Raw genomic sequence first — 17,344 nt, 5'->3', positions numbered from 1 at the left:
GGAGAAAAATAGAACATTTTTAGACGCAAGGAGCAGTGTATTCTCTCTAAATCTTGAAAGCTGTTTGGTGTGGCAGTTTTCAGATTTCAAGATGGTGAAGTCAAGGCCTGTCGGCGAATTCAGTATTTAATCTCCTTTGCCATTTTTAAGTTAACTATCTTACGTTGTCAGTGTTCTTCCTGCTAAAAGCCTCTTGCATTTTCTTAGCAATCCTTGAACAGCTGTGACTGTTTGGAAATTGGATATTGTAGGAAGGCAAGATGTAGGATATTTTGATCTGACTGGAAAAATAGTTGTTTTACCCAGTAATAAGTGTGATCATCATCCTTGACCTGTACTTCAAATGTCTCCCCCAAAATAAGACATTAGGGTTCAAAGAATAGAGATGGGTGGCACTTTAAATGTCACATCATGTTCTTTATAAAAGCAGTAATTAATGGCTTTTAAACTGCACATACATCAAATTATATAGGACAAGGAGGGTTGTATAAGTACATATTAAAGGGAACAGGTTGAAGTAGTATAGTTTGGTGTAACAGAATGACTACATTTCTTAACCACAAAGATTAGAAATGAGTAAATTGGTGTTTTAAATATTTTGAGAGTTACCTTAAAGCATTTTACTTTGCATATTCAATTTCTAAAGTACCTACAGTGTACCAGGCTTAGCAGCAGTCAAGTCAACTCTCTGCCTTGAAGGAGCTTGTGGTACAATGAGAAGAGTGGCAAGTACATCAACAGGCATACTAAGTGGGAATAATTACAATGTGTACTTCTAGGCACTCAATAACTGTTAAATGATTCCAGTTTCCTGTTATGGAGAAAAACATCCATACATTGAGACAGACATTGTTTTAGTTGAAGGAAGATAGCTTTGAGTCGTCTTGGGTCCACGTAACGGCCCAACACGTTAAGAGCAGGAGTCAGCGAGCCTCTTCTGTGAAGGGCCAGCCGGTGAGGCTCGGCCAGCCGTAGTCTGTCACAACCTTAGTACTCACTGTCCTGAGGTTGCAAAAGCAGCCGTGGACAGTACGGAAACAAAGGGCATGGAGCTGTTCCAACAAAACCTTGATGGACACGGAAATTTAAGTTTCATCAATTTCATGTGTCATACAGTTTTACTCATCTGATTTACACCACTCCCCACCACAGCCCCCGCCCCAAACCATTAAAAACTTCTCTGCCCCCCACCCTCACCCCACCATAGTTGACTTGCAGTAGAGGAAAAGGGAGGCTTCTTGGTAGAAGGAGGCGAGGACTGATCTTCGGTCTCTATTTCCAAGTTTGTTTTCTTGTGCCTCATTTACGAGAAAGGCCCAATTCAGGCGTTAGTAGTTCAGTATGACCAAAAGCCTTGTTTTCACCCTTTTAAAGCCTCTTCCTTGGTAAATCTAAAATGCTTCTAGTACCAGTACTTATGCTAAGCAGCTTACATGGAATATCTCACTTTAAAAGCTCTATTGGGTAGGGTTGTTACCCCCATTTAACAGATGAGAAGATTGAGGTTTTGTGGCTCAGATCAAGTAGTGGAGTGACAGAGGAGGTGTGTGAGTCCAAGTTCCAGTCACTATGTTTCTTGACTTGTGCTATTCAAGAAAACGTAGCCAGAATTGCCTACTTCTCGGATCTAGAACTCTGTACAACAATCATCTTAAGTCTAGTTGGACTCTAAAGCCTATGTGACTAAGGCCTCAGCTTCCCATTGCATTATCTTCAGCAGGGGACCTTGTGGCTGATGGCTTTAATGGTTAGTGTGCTGGGGGAGACGATGAGCCAGGTACACAGCAAGCAACTTGGAGATCAGCAATAAGCTTGAAAGGTGCGAAAAGAAGTAAGGGGAAAAAATGACACAAAGATGTCTTTATTTCCTAGGGCTACATATAAACTATTACTCCCTTAGGAATCAGAGTTTTTAAAAGGTGATTTGTAAATACAAATAGATTCTCCATATTCTCATATACCGCCCCAAATTCATATACCCATTCTTCTCCCAACATGAATATAATGTTTTTAAAAATGAGTTACATGTCTGCCGAACCACCACTTCACAGGTCTCAAGCCCTACAGGAGCTCCTGTCACCGTCCTCAGTCTGTCCTGGTTCTCCCGAGCGCTTACTCCTCTCCCAGCCAAATCTGAGCTGGAAAAGATGTCTCTCCCTGCCTTAGGGATAGGGAGACCTAGGCATCCCACACTTACCCCACTAACACAAACAGTATATGAAGATGCTGTTAGTTCTACTGTTCCAGTATTTACACTTCCTAAAGTAGTAACGGCCCAGTTACCACTGCAACTAAGAATTTCTATACAGATAGTTCAAGAATGACAATTTCTGGGGACCTGCTTAACTTTCCTTCCTCTTAAGTTAAATTTGTTTTATACCTAAATCAGGTTTACTTTCACATAGGTTATAATTGAAATTCATCCATATATTCACATTTTTATATAAAATAAGACAGGGACTCCACAGCAATATGTGTTCTCAGAACTGCTGAATTCAGTGCAGTTCACTGACCCTATAGGATGGGACCCAAATCATCGCTCTCAAATTTTTTATTGTTGAACACTTTTAACACATCACTCAAGGTAAGTACAAAAATATTTATTGATTAAAAAATAAACTTGCACTTCAGCAACTTGTTGAAAGTTTCAGGAGATTTTGTTGGTGTTCCTATGTCACTAAATTAAGCCCTTGATTTTTCACATTAAGGAGGGAAAGAAAAAAAGCTAAGCATGTTAGTTGAAGCAGTTTTTTTCCCAATCATGATCGCATATGCGAGGAGCTATTCAGCAAGTCTTTGGTTCTGAAAGGTATGCTGTGGACTGCTGCATTAAGGAAGGATTTGCTGTTTTCATCCAACACCTCTGTGTTGTGTGGTCCTGCTGTGAAAGAGAAGAAAATACCTTATTTTCAGGTTAAATAGGACCACTCAAGGGTGCAACTATAATGAGACCCGTTTTTAAGAACTGAATGCAAGTTCTAAAGGGACAATGAAACGGTTTTTTACAAATCAATATTTCGTATCACAAAAGAGTACTTCCTGTATCTTAATGCTCACTTCCTTTTAAATGGACAACTGCAGTCCCGTCTCATAACAAAATGGAGGAGAGGGAAAATAAAGTGGCCTCCATATTAAATCTTAATATTCATTTGGAGAGTTAGGTTTCAGTAGCACATTTGATGTTTATTCTGTTTATTAATAAATTGACATAAAAATCAAAGATTCTCCTGATTAGTGCCTAAACCTTACCGGTTTCTTCAAATATGAACATACAGTCATATAATCATCCTGTCTAGAAGGTTCGGTAAATGTCCTCATCAACTATGTATTTGTATAAATAGTATACAAAATACCTATGTTATTCAGCATCCAAAATCTATAAAGACTTGGATTTTAAGAAAAGAGCCTGTACCTCTGAGTGTTCTTAATTTGCTGTATAGCCTCTCAATTGTACCATTTCCCTCTCTAATCAAAATTCTTTATGTTTAGCTGTCAGACAATATTAGAGGCAAAAACCTGACTCTCCTCTTCTTTGGCACTCCCAACTCTTCCTTAGTTTTAAGGAACTCATTTCAAGCACTAATTCCAAAGCAGGGCTAGCTCTCCCTCCCCAACCTCTCCTCTGACACTGTCAGAGCAGAAGAGTTAGGAAAATGAAGTCCTTCCATTTAAAAACCACCTTCTGCTGTTAAGTCACCTGAAGACAGGATGAGGCATAAAAATGTAAGCAAAATGGAGAAAAAAATTGACCGAAAAGTCACATTTATAAACACTTATAACCTACAACCACATCAAGTTATTGTTCCATACCTGTCTATTAAAAATGTGAGATTTATTCTCAACTTCCAGGGTTTGTGCATCACTCTCTCTGCAGTAACTTTCTGCCCCAACCGTATCCATAAAGTTGCTTCCACAGTTCTGTGTATTATAGCCACTATCCATCTGACAGGAACGAGGAGAAAAAAATACTAAGGATAACACTGCAAGCCAATTCACTTAATCCACAATTTATTTTGACGAACTTTTTTGTTTAAATTTATTTAAAAATATAAAATTTATATATACAAACACATGACATATATAAATTGTAAAATTTTAAAACAAGCGAATATATACTACCGTTCACAACTGAACACAATGTAACATTTAATATTCATATTGAATAAAATTTAAAAGAAATATATAAACAAAAGGTAGTTCTACATAGAACTGGTTCTTCAAAGTAGTCACTTTACAATTCCTTCTAGTATGTCTTGTAATTTCCCTCAGAATTAGTGAACAAGCCATGAACAAGCTTTCCTGTTATTTTGTGATCACATTCAGATGAAAGCGAAGATTACATTCAACTTCACCTTCCAACTCATTTGCCAAGCTTCTCTTTAAAAGGCTTTGGTTACATCTCTAAATAAAATTTACCTAAAAGGCATGCCCCCTTTAAGAGTATTCAAAACTAGACACATTTTAAAAAGGTGGGCTAAATCTAACACCCAGTGTTGAAAAAAAAAGCTTCATAATAATACCAGATATAAATGGCTCTAGGTGTTAGTTCACCTTTCATTTAAATTGTACCATTCTATGATGCAAGAGGAAAAAGGGATTCTAGCAAAGTTCAGTGACAGTACATACAATAAATATTTACTGGGCACCTAAAGCCGTGCCAGGCCCTCTGTATGGCACTGTACAAAACACCCTTCTCACTTCCTCGCACTACCACACTCCTCACCACGGACGAGGCAGCTAGGGCTCTCAGAAAGGTTAACTCGCAGCGGCAGCATGCGGTGAAGACGACCTGAGGCTCCGAAGCCCTCCCTGTCCACTACACACACAGCATTTACCTGCTTAGTAGGAGCACAAACATAAAACCCCACAAGGATTCGCCTTGTACTTAAGCCTTGTTCTCCAAATTGGAGCCGAGGGAACAGAAAAGTGTACTTTGCCCCCATCACAAGCAGCAGCCTAAAAAGTGCATTTCATCACAAAAAAGTTCCCAGTTTTCAGGGATAGATGCATATTTGTTCACTATGGAGAAAGTCACATTCCATTTGAACAAAACCCTTGTGATGTGTAAAAATAATATGACCATCCTGGGGGAAACAGCTTGTTTGGCTAATCATTCAACAGCTATTTGGTCAAAAATGTAATCATCGGATTGCTTTCAGGGAATCTGCCAATTACTCCTCCTTTTATTACTCACCAGTGCCGCACCACTGGCGTATAGAACGCAAAACTAAAAACAACGACTCTACCAAGGGAAGGGAATAGTACAGTCGGGAGTGAGTAAGGCACCCAGGAGCTCGTCCCCCTCTAGGAAGAGGAGCAATGGGCACCCAGAAGAGGATGCCCGACCCCTCTGGCTCTCAGCTAGACCCCAACGAATGTCGAACCTGCCATGTACCACGCAGACCACACAGATCATCTTCTCTCCCCACAGGCAGAAAGCCATCGGCATCATTTTACAGCTGAGAAGGCTGAGATGCTCAAAAAAACTACAAGGTCATGCTCTGTTCACTCTCACGTGGATCTTGCCTTAAGATCCCTCAGCCCGTAACCAATTCAAACTTACTTCTGATTGGAGGTTTCCATTCTTCCAGTTGGACTACGCTGACTTGAAAAGCGGTATTTCTAGGGCCAGTCATCATATACACGGCTACTAAGTTTATTTTTCTCCCACATAAATCAGATGTGGTCTTTTAAAAACCTTCCAGGGTCCCGACTGACAACCGCTGTGCCTTACAGTGCACTCCTTGAAAGCTGATCTCCGCACTTGGGCCCTTCATTCCCTCCTCCTCCTCCTCCTCATTGCCTGTCCCTCTTGCTTACCTTTCACAGAGGACTCGGTCTCCCATCACACAGTGAAAACGGTGTTCGGGCACCGTTAGTTACATCAACTCAAATCACAATGATCATATTGTTATCCTATAATCCTATTATCATCCCCATTTTTTTTAAATAAGAGGGAACAAACTCAAAGAACTCATTTTCTGAAATTTGTAAAACTAACAGCTAAGAAAGAAACTGAAATCTGCCATTTGTGTTCCCAAGGCTATGTTCCCCGTGTTCTTTAAAGATGCAATAGCTTCCCCACCCCCACCGGTCCCCCAGCTACAAATATTTGCATTCATGCCCACCCCTGCTCCCTGCCCCGTCTGTGTATAAAAGTGGAAGGGTTGCTCTGCTAATCCTACCAGGGCTCTAGGGTCTATCCCATCTTGCGTGCTGCAGCTCCCTCGTGTACACAATGAATCCGTTTTACACATGACATCTATTGTATCTGCTGTAAGGTATCATGAGGATTAGATTCTGACTGTAAAATACTTGGCCTGGTCTCTGGTACTTGAAAAAAACACGTAACTGACACCAATTAATAATAATTATCCTGCCAATTCCTAGTTCCCTTTTTTTTTACTCTTCTTCCTCTCTTCTTTATTTAAATATGTTAGTTTCTCCCTTTTAAAGCAAAAACAAAGTCAAAAAAGAAACTACAAAAACATCTTGGACTTCAACGTTCTCCCTTAGTTATCATAAATCTTTCCTTTCTCATCTAAGGTTTCCAAGAGTTATCGAGTATTAAGATGGTTTCATCTCTCACCAGCAGTACCAAATAGAATCAATAAAACCATGCCTTCAAAGTCTGAAGACAGTTATTTCCAAACTCTCAAATGTGAGAGAATAAAGAACACATGATCAGACATGCAGTATCTTGAAAAATGTACTCTTTCTCAGAAAGCTACCAGAAAAATGTTTTCCAGTAAAGTGAGAAGCAAACCAGGAAAGAGAAGAATGGGATACAGAAAACAATACAGAACACAGGAGAATCCGCAGGATGATGACAGGACATTCCAGGATGACAGCTGAGTACAATACATGGAGGGCAACCCACGAATGATAAAGCAAGTCAAAAGGTCCTGGGAAAATAGGGCTTTCTTGGAATGTTTGAAAGCTATCTCTGTGGGTGGTAGGCAAATACGAATGTATGAAAATATTTTTCAACTACAAAACGATCTACAAAAGGTGGGCATTACTATCATATGGTCCGAAGGGTAAAACTGAAACTGATTGGTAGATATCACAGACCCGTATTTTAGCTCAATGCAAGTAAGAGGCTTATAATGGTAAGAGAAGTCCCCAGATGGACTGGAATGTCCCCTCAGGTACTCAAGTACCGATGGAGTGGATGACAACTTAGTAGTGACACAGGTTTCCAATGGGTAGTTGCATTGGACGATTTAAGTGTATTTCAGTGAAAGTATTTTATTCTTCTATAGATGCTCTGAAAAAAGAGGTAGTGAGAAAAAGGAGAGAGAAAAAGAAATTCTCTATACCTTTAAAGCTAAGTTTGACTGTATGTGCTTTTTAATTCAGGAACCAAATTTAGAAGCTAAAATAGGTAAAAGTGATTCTAGTGTTTGTTTGGGTTTTTTCTTTTTTTTTGAGCAATGATCGTACAAGTCAGGATACATAATAACATAGGCATAAAAATATGAGCAAAAGATTACATCTAACTTTGGGTCACTTAGAGTCCCTCTATGAGTTTTAAACTTTAGCATGTCCAAACTGATAGCACTAAAGCATTACAGAGTTGTTGTGAGAATTAAATGAATTAATAGATATATAAAGTGGTTAGAAGAGTGGTGCCTGGCACATTGAAATACTGTGTAAATATTATAATCAGTGTAAATTTGGATTAAAGAACATAGACTCTAAAACCAGACTGCCAGGATTCAAATCTTGGCTCCACCACTCACTAGCCATATAGGCAATTTACTTACCCTCTCTGACCCTCAGTTTCCTCATCTTTAAAATGGGGATAATAGCACACCTATTTCACAGGATTGTTGTCAAGATTAAACAAATTAACACATGCAAAGTATTCAGAATAATGCCTGGCATGTAGTAAGAGCTACATAAGTGTCAGATATTGTTACTATGAAACAGCAGGTAAAAATTGCCTTTCTCAATATTTTAAAGTTCTTTCAAAATTTTCAGCTCAAAGAGTATGGCAATTAATGGAACAAATGTCTTTCGGAAAGTAAGTGCTGGCTATGAAGTACGTCTGTCAAATGAATCATGCTTTGCTGTTGCCAGATATTGCAAAACTGGAAATGTTTGATTACATGGAAAATGTTGGTTATAAAATCACATTTTTAAAAGTACAAAAAAAAATACATAAAGGTGCTCTAAACTCAGTTTTTTTCTCCCTAAGTCATATAAAGGAAAAAACAAAATTAGTGTACTTTTAGAATACAAATACCATACCAGAAATTGAATTCCTTTGGTACTAGCTCCACATGAAAGATGAATCCTAAGAAGTTGTCTGACTCTAGCAGTGAGTAAAACACAGAGCAGCTTGATTTCTTTTCTGCTCTCCTCTTTTTCCCACTCCAAATAAGTATCAGTTAATGTGAACATTAAATACGTATCACCAGTCCAACTTACAAGAAACAAACCTTCTTGATGTCAACTAGTACCACATTAGGTTGGTGCAAAAGTAATTGTGGTTTAAAAGGTTAAAAATAAGTGCAAAAACCGCAATTACTTTTGCATCCACCTAATATTTAAAAAACATTCTACTATGCTGTACCACGCTCCAGGCCTGCCACGTAATGCATTTTCTCTTCCCATAATCTTAGAAAAGGAAGGATAAAGAACACCCAGGGAGCCAGGAGAGGACTACAGAATATGACAGTACTGTACCTGAACGTTACTGCTCTCACCAGGAAGGACGCTGCTTTCTGCAAGCGGCGACATGCACATCTGCGAGCTCTCAATGCTGAGGGCGATCCCACTCACAGAATCAGTCATGGGCACACTCCCCGGATCCAGCGGCTCCTTAATCCACGTGTTCTCATCTGCTATCTCTGCAGGGTCCACCATGTCCACAGTGTCATTCTCCTCAGTTTCAGCGTCCTGCAGCAGCGCTAAGCCTTTTGCAGCAGCACGGGGCTGATTCTGGGTCACAGACATGGCGGTCACTAGGACACGTGCGCCACGTGGAGAAGCGTCACCTCTCAGCTGCCTCGGGTGGACTCCAGCAGCATCCATGGCAGGTGACGAGGCAGCAGTGGAACGAGTATTCGCATTATCTTCTTCATCTTCACTGGGAGCCCCCAGAGTAAACGGTATCCGAATCAGCGAGGTCCGATACTGAGCACCACCCCTGTACATCTCAAGTCTCATAGGAGACCAATTTTTAATTGGTGAGCAGCCATCTATATAAGGACTTCTGATACACTGATTAGTAATTCCATTGGAATTTATTCCAGACGAAGCATCAGGAGAGCGCACAGTAAACCTCCTTTGTTCTAAAAGATTGGGCGGGAAAAATTACATCATAAGAACACAAAAGTGGAAAAGCCATTACTAAACGGTAATCATGTTTCATGCCAGAAAAAGAATGGATTTCTATTAATAGTTGTGTTGTTTACTGAAGTAAAATTTGGGGATTAAAAGCAACAGCACAAATGAATGAGTCTCAATAAGTAAAATGAGGCTCTTCAAAAATAATTCCTCTGGCACTTCCCCTTTTTAAATTAAAATACTCCCTGAGAATTATTTCCTCACAAACATATTGCTACTATAACAATATTCATATACAAAGAAGATGCCAGGCGAATCAGCTGACAGCTACAAATTAATAGCTGTAACTGATCAATGAAATACAGTAGCCACCCTTATCCACAGTTTCACTTTCCGTGTTTTCAGTTACCTGCGGTTAATTATAGTCCTAAAACACTAAATGGGCAATTCCAGAAATAAACACTAAGCTTTAAATTTCTCGCTGTTCTGAGCAGCCTGATGAAATCTCATGCTGTCCCGCTCCGTCACACCGGGACAAAGATCATCCATCCCGTTGCCCAGCATATCCACACTATATGCTGCCTGCCCGTCACTTAGCAGTTGTCTCAGCTATCAGATCAGTTATGAGAGACAGAGAGGGAGAGACTCCACATTTACATATATATTTATTAATGTATATTGTTATAATTGTTCTATTTGATTATGTAATTGTTGTTAATCTCTTACTGGGTCTAATTTATAAATTATACTTTATCACAGGTATGTCTGTATAGGGAAAAAAACCTAGTGTATATAGAGTTCAGTACTATGCACAGTTTCAGGCATCCACTCCGGGGTCTTGGAATATATCCCCGCAGAAAAGAGGAACTAGTGTATGCAAAACTCTATGTGTTTATGCAAAATACTATAAGCAACATTAAAATGCAAACAAAAAACTGTAAAATGAACTGGCAACCTCAGCGTTAGGAGCACGGTGCTCCAACCACCTGAGCTACCGGGCCGGGCCCCCTTTTCAAAATGTGAATACTCAATTACCAAAGTGTGAACCTACAGGTAAGAAGCAAAATCAAAGCATGCCAAAACCAACTTACCTCTAAAATTGACATCTTTCTTTTACTCCCTTTATAAGAATATCTGACATCAAATTACCTGTATTTAACACTACTGTAGAACATTGCCAAAAATCTGTTTTTGAAGGTAAACTGTTCCTTTTGTGTAAAAAAAAAAAAAAAAAAAAAAAAAACACAAAGTTTCTAAATTAAAGAAAAAACCAAAAACCTCGAAGCAGTCATTTAGAGTTCTACAGTTAGAACAAGCTAAAAAGAGGCTCTTTAATATCAAATATTGATGATATAAAAATTTTAATTAGGTATTTTATTATGAGACATACCTGAGAGTGGTGTCTTTCCTATTTGAAATGCAACTGGTGAGAAAGTGGGTGAAGAAATAGGTGGACTGGTTGTACTTCCCAAACTGTATTTTTTTGCACTACCCTGAATAGGGCTGGAAGAAAACTGCCCCTATGATAAAAATAAATAAATAAAACTATATGTTTCCTTTCTCATTATACCATATCCTATTTATCTTTGTAGTCAAAACACATTTATAAAGTAGATCATATAAACTCTGGTCATTCCCCCAAAGGAAAGATGCCAAAAGTCAAGGCATCTGATAATAAGGACAACTAAAATTATTATAAAAGTTTTGAAACAGAATATGTTAGTCAAAATAAAATATAAATGCACTCGATTTAAACAAACCATTATATTTCATACTAAGCAGCTGTTTATGAAAAGCTTTTAAATAATTACTCCATTGATGTCAATCCAGTTGTGTTATAGTGAAAATCTTACATAATTTAGTAAATAACTTATATTGAAATTCCTTGAGACACATGATAAATTTGGTTATCCCATATATCTCTGAATTCAAAACTGGAAAGTCTGACCCAAAACATTCCTGACTAATGACAAAATGTGAACTAATCTAATCTTCATGAAATATAAAACTGAAAAGGCAACTGTTTCTCTTGAGTGCAATATGAGCATCAAGGTTCAAGTATACATACAGCAAACTAACCAGCCACTTTTAACACACTTCTTACCGAACTTGGTGTCTGCACAGGGCTCCTACACCGTACAGGAGATAAATCGATTGAACAGAAAACCTCAAGTGATGCTTGAGCACCACTGCGAGGACTTCTGGGAGAAGACGGAGGTAAGGACTCAGAGATACTTCCGCTGGCATCTAAAAATAGCTTTCTTCTGAGGGATGATGAGCTGAGGTTGCCAGGAGACTGATCTGCAAATTCATCAGATCTAAAATAGTCACCTGTTTTTAATGTTAACAGAATAAAAGGCAAAGCGAGTTATTTTGAAGAACAATTATACTTCAGTTACCTGATTTTTTAAAAACCATCATGCACTCTATGTTGGGATTGTTTTGAAACAGAGGGCAAAGCTTAACAGTGTATGTGATGTTTCAAATATGGAATTATTTCTTCTTTTTCAATGCTTCATTATTAGTATACCAATAAGATGTGTCTATAAGTAGTTTATGCCTAAATAAGGTTCATTGTGATACAAGGCTAATTCAAGCCAGGTTGGAAAAAAAGTAGAAATTTCAGGATGGTTTCCCTTTTTTAGAAAAAGGCAATTCCACATATTTCCATTTACAAAAAGCTATGAAAACAAAACCTTTTGTTTAAGTTATTAAAGGTTTAAATAAATCCAATACTCACCTAATATATTTTCTAAATTAAAATCCACAGGAAGAGATAGCAATGTCTGACAAGCAGCTAGAAACAAGCAGATAAAAAAATACAAACATGGATAAATCAATGCAAGCACTTTACATGTAGTATGTGCTTCCCAATCAACCATTGTTCCATGATGTTCCAGCCAAACAAACAGACCTATTTCATTTGTGCATCTATTACATAACATGCCACCTTCCCGTAAGTGGTTTCCCACATTTTCCAGCACTGATGTAAACCTGTCAATGGTTAAGGTGAACTCCTGGTTGTTCTGCTGGCGCCTGAATCAAAAAATAAGCCAAGCTATATTTGGAGATAGATTTCTCAACATTAACGAATTTTCAAAAAAATGCTTTCCAAAACCAGAAATTAATTCCCATGCTTTGAATAAGAAAACAACACAATATTGCTATTTCTAAAACATGGCTGGATGTATCTATTCTGATGGTTTTTAAAAGTCAGCTCTCATATAATGCTTTCGTAAAAAGTAAATAATTTCAATTCTAGAGTAAAGTGTTACCACATGAACTGAATTTAAACTTAAATGTGGCTTACTGTGGAACATCTTTTAAGATTGCATTCATACTCACCATTGTTTTTCTCAGAATTAATGGTCAGCTTTTTTCCAACAGGAGATTCATTATTTATGTTAATACCTGTAAAAACATTTTAAGTGAAAAATCTTACATTTTATATTGTTCATTTACTTTAGGGTTACTTTTTCCAGGGTAAGGAAGTGAAGAAAGTGGAAGCTTTTATTTTACATTTAAAAAACAAATGTCTGCATACATAATTGTATAATTCAGCATATTTCTATTAATTTATTTAATTTTTATTAATTTTGAGGGAGCACAAAGATAAAACTTGAACGATTACTGCTGTAAAGCAAATTAGGAGGCACCACGTAATCATTTTTAAGGAAAGCACAGTTGCTCTACATGCTGTCATGTCAACCTTAAAAGGTGGAGATGCATGTCACCCATACTCAATTCCCTTAAACAGATCCTGTCACTTAATGTTTTTTGCAAAATGGGTTTAGATAAAATCGTCTGAATTAAAACGCCAAATCACTTTGACAAAACCTAAAATTTGATAAATAAAACCACACTCAGTTTTTTTCCACAACAGGAGTCAAAAATATGGCTGCAAATAATTATTTAAAAAACTGAAAGTTAATGACTAAATATTAAGCTTCATAACTTGAAAATTAGACAAAAAAACTAAAACAATAACGAAAATAACTAATATAAGCAAAATAAAAGGAAGGAAAAAGTAAGGAGACCCAAAAACCCAGAAAGCTTAAAATAACAGAATAAAAACCAGTAATCTAATAAAGCTAAATAAATAAATGTGCGAATGAGTAAGTGCGTGGAGTGGGTGAATGAGTTAAAGTTCCCTATTAAATACTATCAAAATGCATAAAAAAATAAAATTCTAGAATCAAATTCCTTCTCTACTGTAGGCAGGGTGACCTACTATGAGGTAAATGTAATCAAGGCACGCCCTCCCCCCCACTCCCTTCTATCTTCCGCCTGAAAACCCTGTCATGTCCTTGCTCTTTAGGCTGGAGTCCAAACACCTTAAATGTGAAATGTGAATAGTGGAACTAGGAATCTAAATTTTTAATTTTAATTAATTTTAAAAAGCACATCTCGCTAGTGGCTACCAGATGTCAAGACCTGTGAAAGGTATTGACCTGAGATTTTACCCTACTTGCAAGCTGACAATTTAGCGTGTCAACATTCCATGGATGCTGGTTGAAGACAAGAGGTTTCTGGGTCAAAGACAAAGGACTTCACTATTCCCAGCACAGCAGGCAGGAGGTTCATGCTCACACATTTCCTTTGCCCCTAAGATCCAAGGAGGTGACATGAAACAGCCCAGGTGGATGTGGCACACAGTGGGTTTTCATCACACTTGAGGAACCCTGAGCTTGGGAAATAACATTCTTTTATAGTAGCCTGCAAGCAAATCTACTCCAGAGGAAAACACAAAACCTACCCTCTGCTCTGGAGGGACACATTATGTCTTCCAAGGATGTTCACAATACAAACATCCTTGAAAAGATAGTTTGGGAAAAAACCACTCTGTACCACTCCTCGCTTGATGCGCAGAAATTCGAGACCATGGAGAATTGTTTCCCCACGCCATATTGGACAGCACAACCCTGGAGCCCACCCTATGAACCGTTGCACTCTGTCATCCTGGGCTGGATTCGCGCATCAAAGAGGCTGTCGTATTTTAGCATCTTCCTGATCCTCTATCACTGTAACCAAAACTGGGTACTTAGTATATGATATTATTTTATAAAAAGGATCACATTAAGAAGGTTAGTTCATTTGTCCAAAAATCAAAAATTAAAGGATTTGGGGGGAAAAAACTAGTGTCTATGAAAATGTCACCTTGAATATAGAATTTTAGAGCTGGAAGGGTCATTAATAGACAACCATGTAGTTCAACTCTGTTATTTTACAAATAAAAAACTGAAGTCTAAAGAGATTAAAAATTTGATTAAGTCACCCTTTCTGGTTTACAGTAACAGGTCTACAACCCAGGTCCTCCATCCACTACTGCATGCTACCTTCAGGTTGTAAGGGCTGAAAATACAGAATCTGAACTTCGAATGCCCAGTTTTGAACCCAGGTCCTACCACTTTTATCATCTCTGTAATTCTGAGCAAGCGCTCTAACCTTTCTAAAACTGTATTTTCTCACCTATGAAATGGGGCCAATAATAGCACCTACCTCATATGTGAGCTATTGTAAAGAATTACTGAGAGTACTTCGCAGTCTTCTGGCCATGGTAAGTACTCAATCCATTTTACCTATTATTGTGTTTTTGATAAAGAAAGGAACAAATATTCTCTTCTACTGCAAACATAATTAATGTATGCTACATAGAAGAGTGGGTAATGTCATTGAAATGAGGATGCCTATATACAAGTAATATGTGAACACTGCTAGTAACCCACAGGACAGTGAGAGCAAATATAAGATAACCAACTTCCTGGACGTAGAAAAATACTTGAAAAGATTACTGGCTTGCCCTGAATTTCCTTACTAGTTTTGCAGATAATCAGTTGTATTACACTGTCCTAGGTCAAGTGTCCATCTTTCCTCTACCTTTATAAGAGCTCAGCAAATTAGCAAAAAGTAAAACAATTAAAAGATAAAAAACAAGCAAGAGAAATAAGAAATTAAAAAGCAACAAATGCAAAGCAATTTAAGGATTTCATTTAAAAAGTTAACCTTCAAAATCACTGCAAAAATCACTAACAACTCTATATGGAATCCTATTTCTGCATCTATGGATCCTTCGTAACCATCATGATAAATGATATTCACAATGGCCATGAAGAAAAAGTTAAATTCAGAATAGGATGGGCAAAAAACCGATTCAGTATATTTTAGTCAAATTTTGAATCCTAACCCTTATATAGTTAACTCCGCTGGTATCTAGAAATTTAATTTATAGTAAGTTCCTTACCAAAGCACTTTTATTAACTGACACTTCACTACGTGTTGCTTCACATTCACTGATTTTTTTAAACTTTACAATCTTTGATCAGGTGATTTTCAGTATACTCACATTTATTGGAATGATACTCTGAAAGCTGTTTCCCTTCATGATCAGTCCAAGGAGAGGGTACGATGACATCCTTAGTGAAAAACTAGGAGAATAGAATTAAAGTCACACAATTAGGCATAAATTCCCCTCAAAATATAAAAGAGTACTCGTGTTATTTTTAAATAACCACCAAACATATTATACACTGACTTTATAGTTATATTTAATCATTCATTATAATGATTAATCATAAAGTGTTTTTAATTTCTCCCCAACTTTTTTTTTGGGGGGCCGGGGAATGACAAAAGGGATCATGAAAAAGCAAGGAATAAATGGAGACAATAAGCCAGTATGAATGGTGTGCTGGAACTGGCTTGTACCGGGTCTCAAGATCTAACTATTAAATTTTCAAATATTTTGTGCAAAGCAAATACTAAAAATAAAATTATATAAACTTACAATTATATTAAAAACAAAGGTATGGATACTCAAAATTATCACTTGTGAATTATGTTCCTGAGGTTAATTATCTCTTTTATATCTGTGTGGGGGAACGCCTACATATAATGGTGTACGATCACACTTCTTTTCCTATTCAGTGATACCACACTAGTAACTTGAAATTGGCCATAGTTGGAATATCTACATCATGGATAGCAGATGTAAAACTAAAACTCATTCTCTTCCCACAACCAGAGGGCCAACTGCTAAAGATTTACCAGCACACTCCTGGCCAGTATACTCAAATGGAGATAGAGCATTTGGTTACACGTCTATCCTCTTTCCTTCTAGATATGAAATTAAGCCTAAAACGGTATTCTTCTTTTCCCTCTTTATGGTTTGGGGGCAATTCATAAAATTTCCTTTGTATTTTGCTATACCTATAACAAAGAACTACTTTCCTTGACTAAACTACCTATGAATGCATGAAGAAAAGATGTAAAAGGGAGGGGACGGGGGCAGAGATTATGATATAGGCCAAATTCCAGAAAGAGAGAAATATAAAGGACCCATAAACTTATGAAGCCACGCATGAGTTCACTCAAAATGAAAGATATACAAATCCAAATAACAAGATAAAAATTTTAAGGTAATAAGAGTGGCACAAATTAAGTTTGTTAATAACTAGTACTGCAGGTATGACAGAAAACAGTATCATAATGTAGCAAGGGGTAAAAATTGGTACAAACTCTTTTTGTGGGGGTGGCGTGGGCAAGATGGCAAAATTTACCAAAACTGAAAACACAAAGCCTCTGACTTAGCAAGTCCATTTCAATTACATAAAGATATACGTTCAAGTGAGCTCACTGTAGCATTATTTGTGATAGAAAAACATCAAACACAACTTAAACATCTATCAGTAGGGGCTGGGTTAGGTTATGATACATTCAGTATGTGCTGATAATCAAAAAATATCTAAGAAAAATTGTGAAGCAAAAAAAGCAGATGCAAAACAGTATGAGAATGATGATCCTATTTGGGTAAAATACTTAAAAGGACACAAGGTGTTACCTACATAAAATTAATCTAAAGTATAAATGTTGCAGTTGTTACTTTTAGGAAGTTGGATGGGGGAACAAGAGGCTCCTCCCTTTATTTATTTTTTGTTCAGTTTGAACTTTTTTTTTTTTACTATGTGCATGCATTTATTCTATTTTCAGATATGTACATATACCAGGGGTGCCCCCCAAAAATGTATACAAGTGGACACTTTGGTCAACGTTG

General features: G+C 37.4%; 1 protein-coding gene across 4 annotated transcripts in view; it reads right to left on the bottom strand.

The window, feature by feature from the left end:
* Positions 1 to 28: 28 nt before the first annotated feature.
* BORA (BORA aurora kinase A activator) overlaps positions 29 to 17,344 on the bottom strand; it is a 26,100-nt gene continuing 8,784 nt past the window's right edge. For 3 of the 4 annotated variants that reach the window (XM_033104353.1, XM_033104355.1, XM_033104356.1), the window contains exons 5-12: positions 15,641 to 15,722; positions 12,643 to 12,708; positions 12,038 to 12,094; positions 11,402 to 11,628; positions 10,688 to 10,817; positions 8,695 to 9,302; positions 3,811 to 3,942; positions 2,586 to 2,881 (exon numbers count right to left, since the gene is read on the bottom strand). In XM_033104353.1, coding sequence (XP_032960244.1) covers positions 2,786 to 2,881; positions 3,811 to 3,942; positions 8,695 to 9,302; positions 10,688 to 10,817; positions 11,402 to 11,628; positions 12,038 to 12,094; positions 12,643 to 12,708; positions 15,641 to 15,722 — 1,398 coding nt within the window. In that variant the 3' untranslated portion in view covers positions 2,586 to 2,785. Of the gene's footprint in view, positions 2,882 to 3,810; positions 3,943 to 8,694; positions 9,303 to 10,687; positions 10,818 to 11,401; positions 11,629 to 12,037; positions 12,095 to 12,642; positions 12,709 to 15,640; positions 15,723 to 17,344 lie in introns of all 4 variants that reach the window. The other variant, XM_033104354.1, reaches the window with a different exon arrangement.

This window comes from Rhinolophus ferrumequinum, chromosome 4 (assembly GCF_004115265.2).
Source record: "Rhinolophus ferrumequinum isolate MPI-CBG mRhiFer1 chromosome 4, mRhiFer1_v1.p, whole genome shotgun sequence".
NCBI lineage: Eukaryota > Metazoa > Chordata > Mammalia > Chiroptera > Rhinolophidae > Rhinolophus > Rhinolophus ferrumequinum.
The sequence above is the reverse complement of the archived record's forward strand: the minus strand, read 5'-3'. Positions and strand labels throughout refer to the sequence as shown.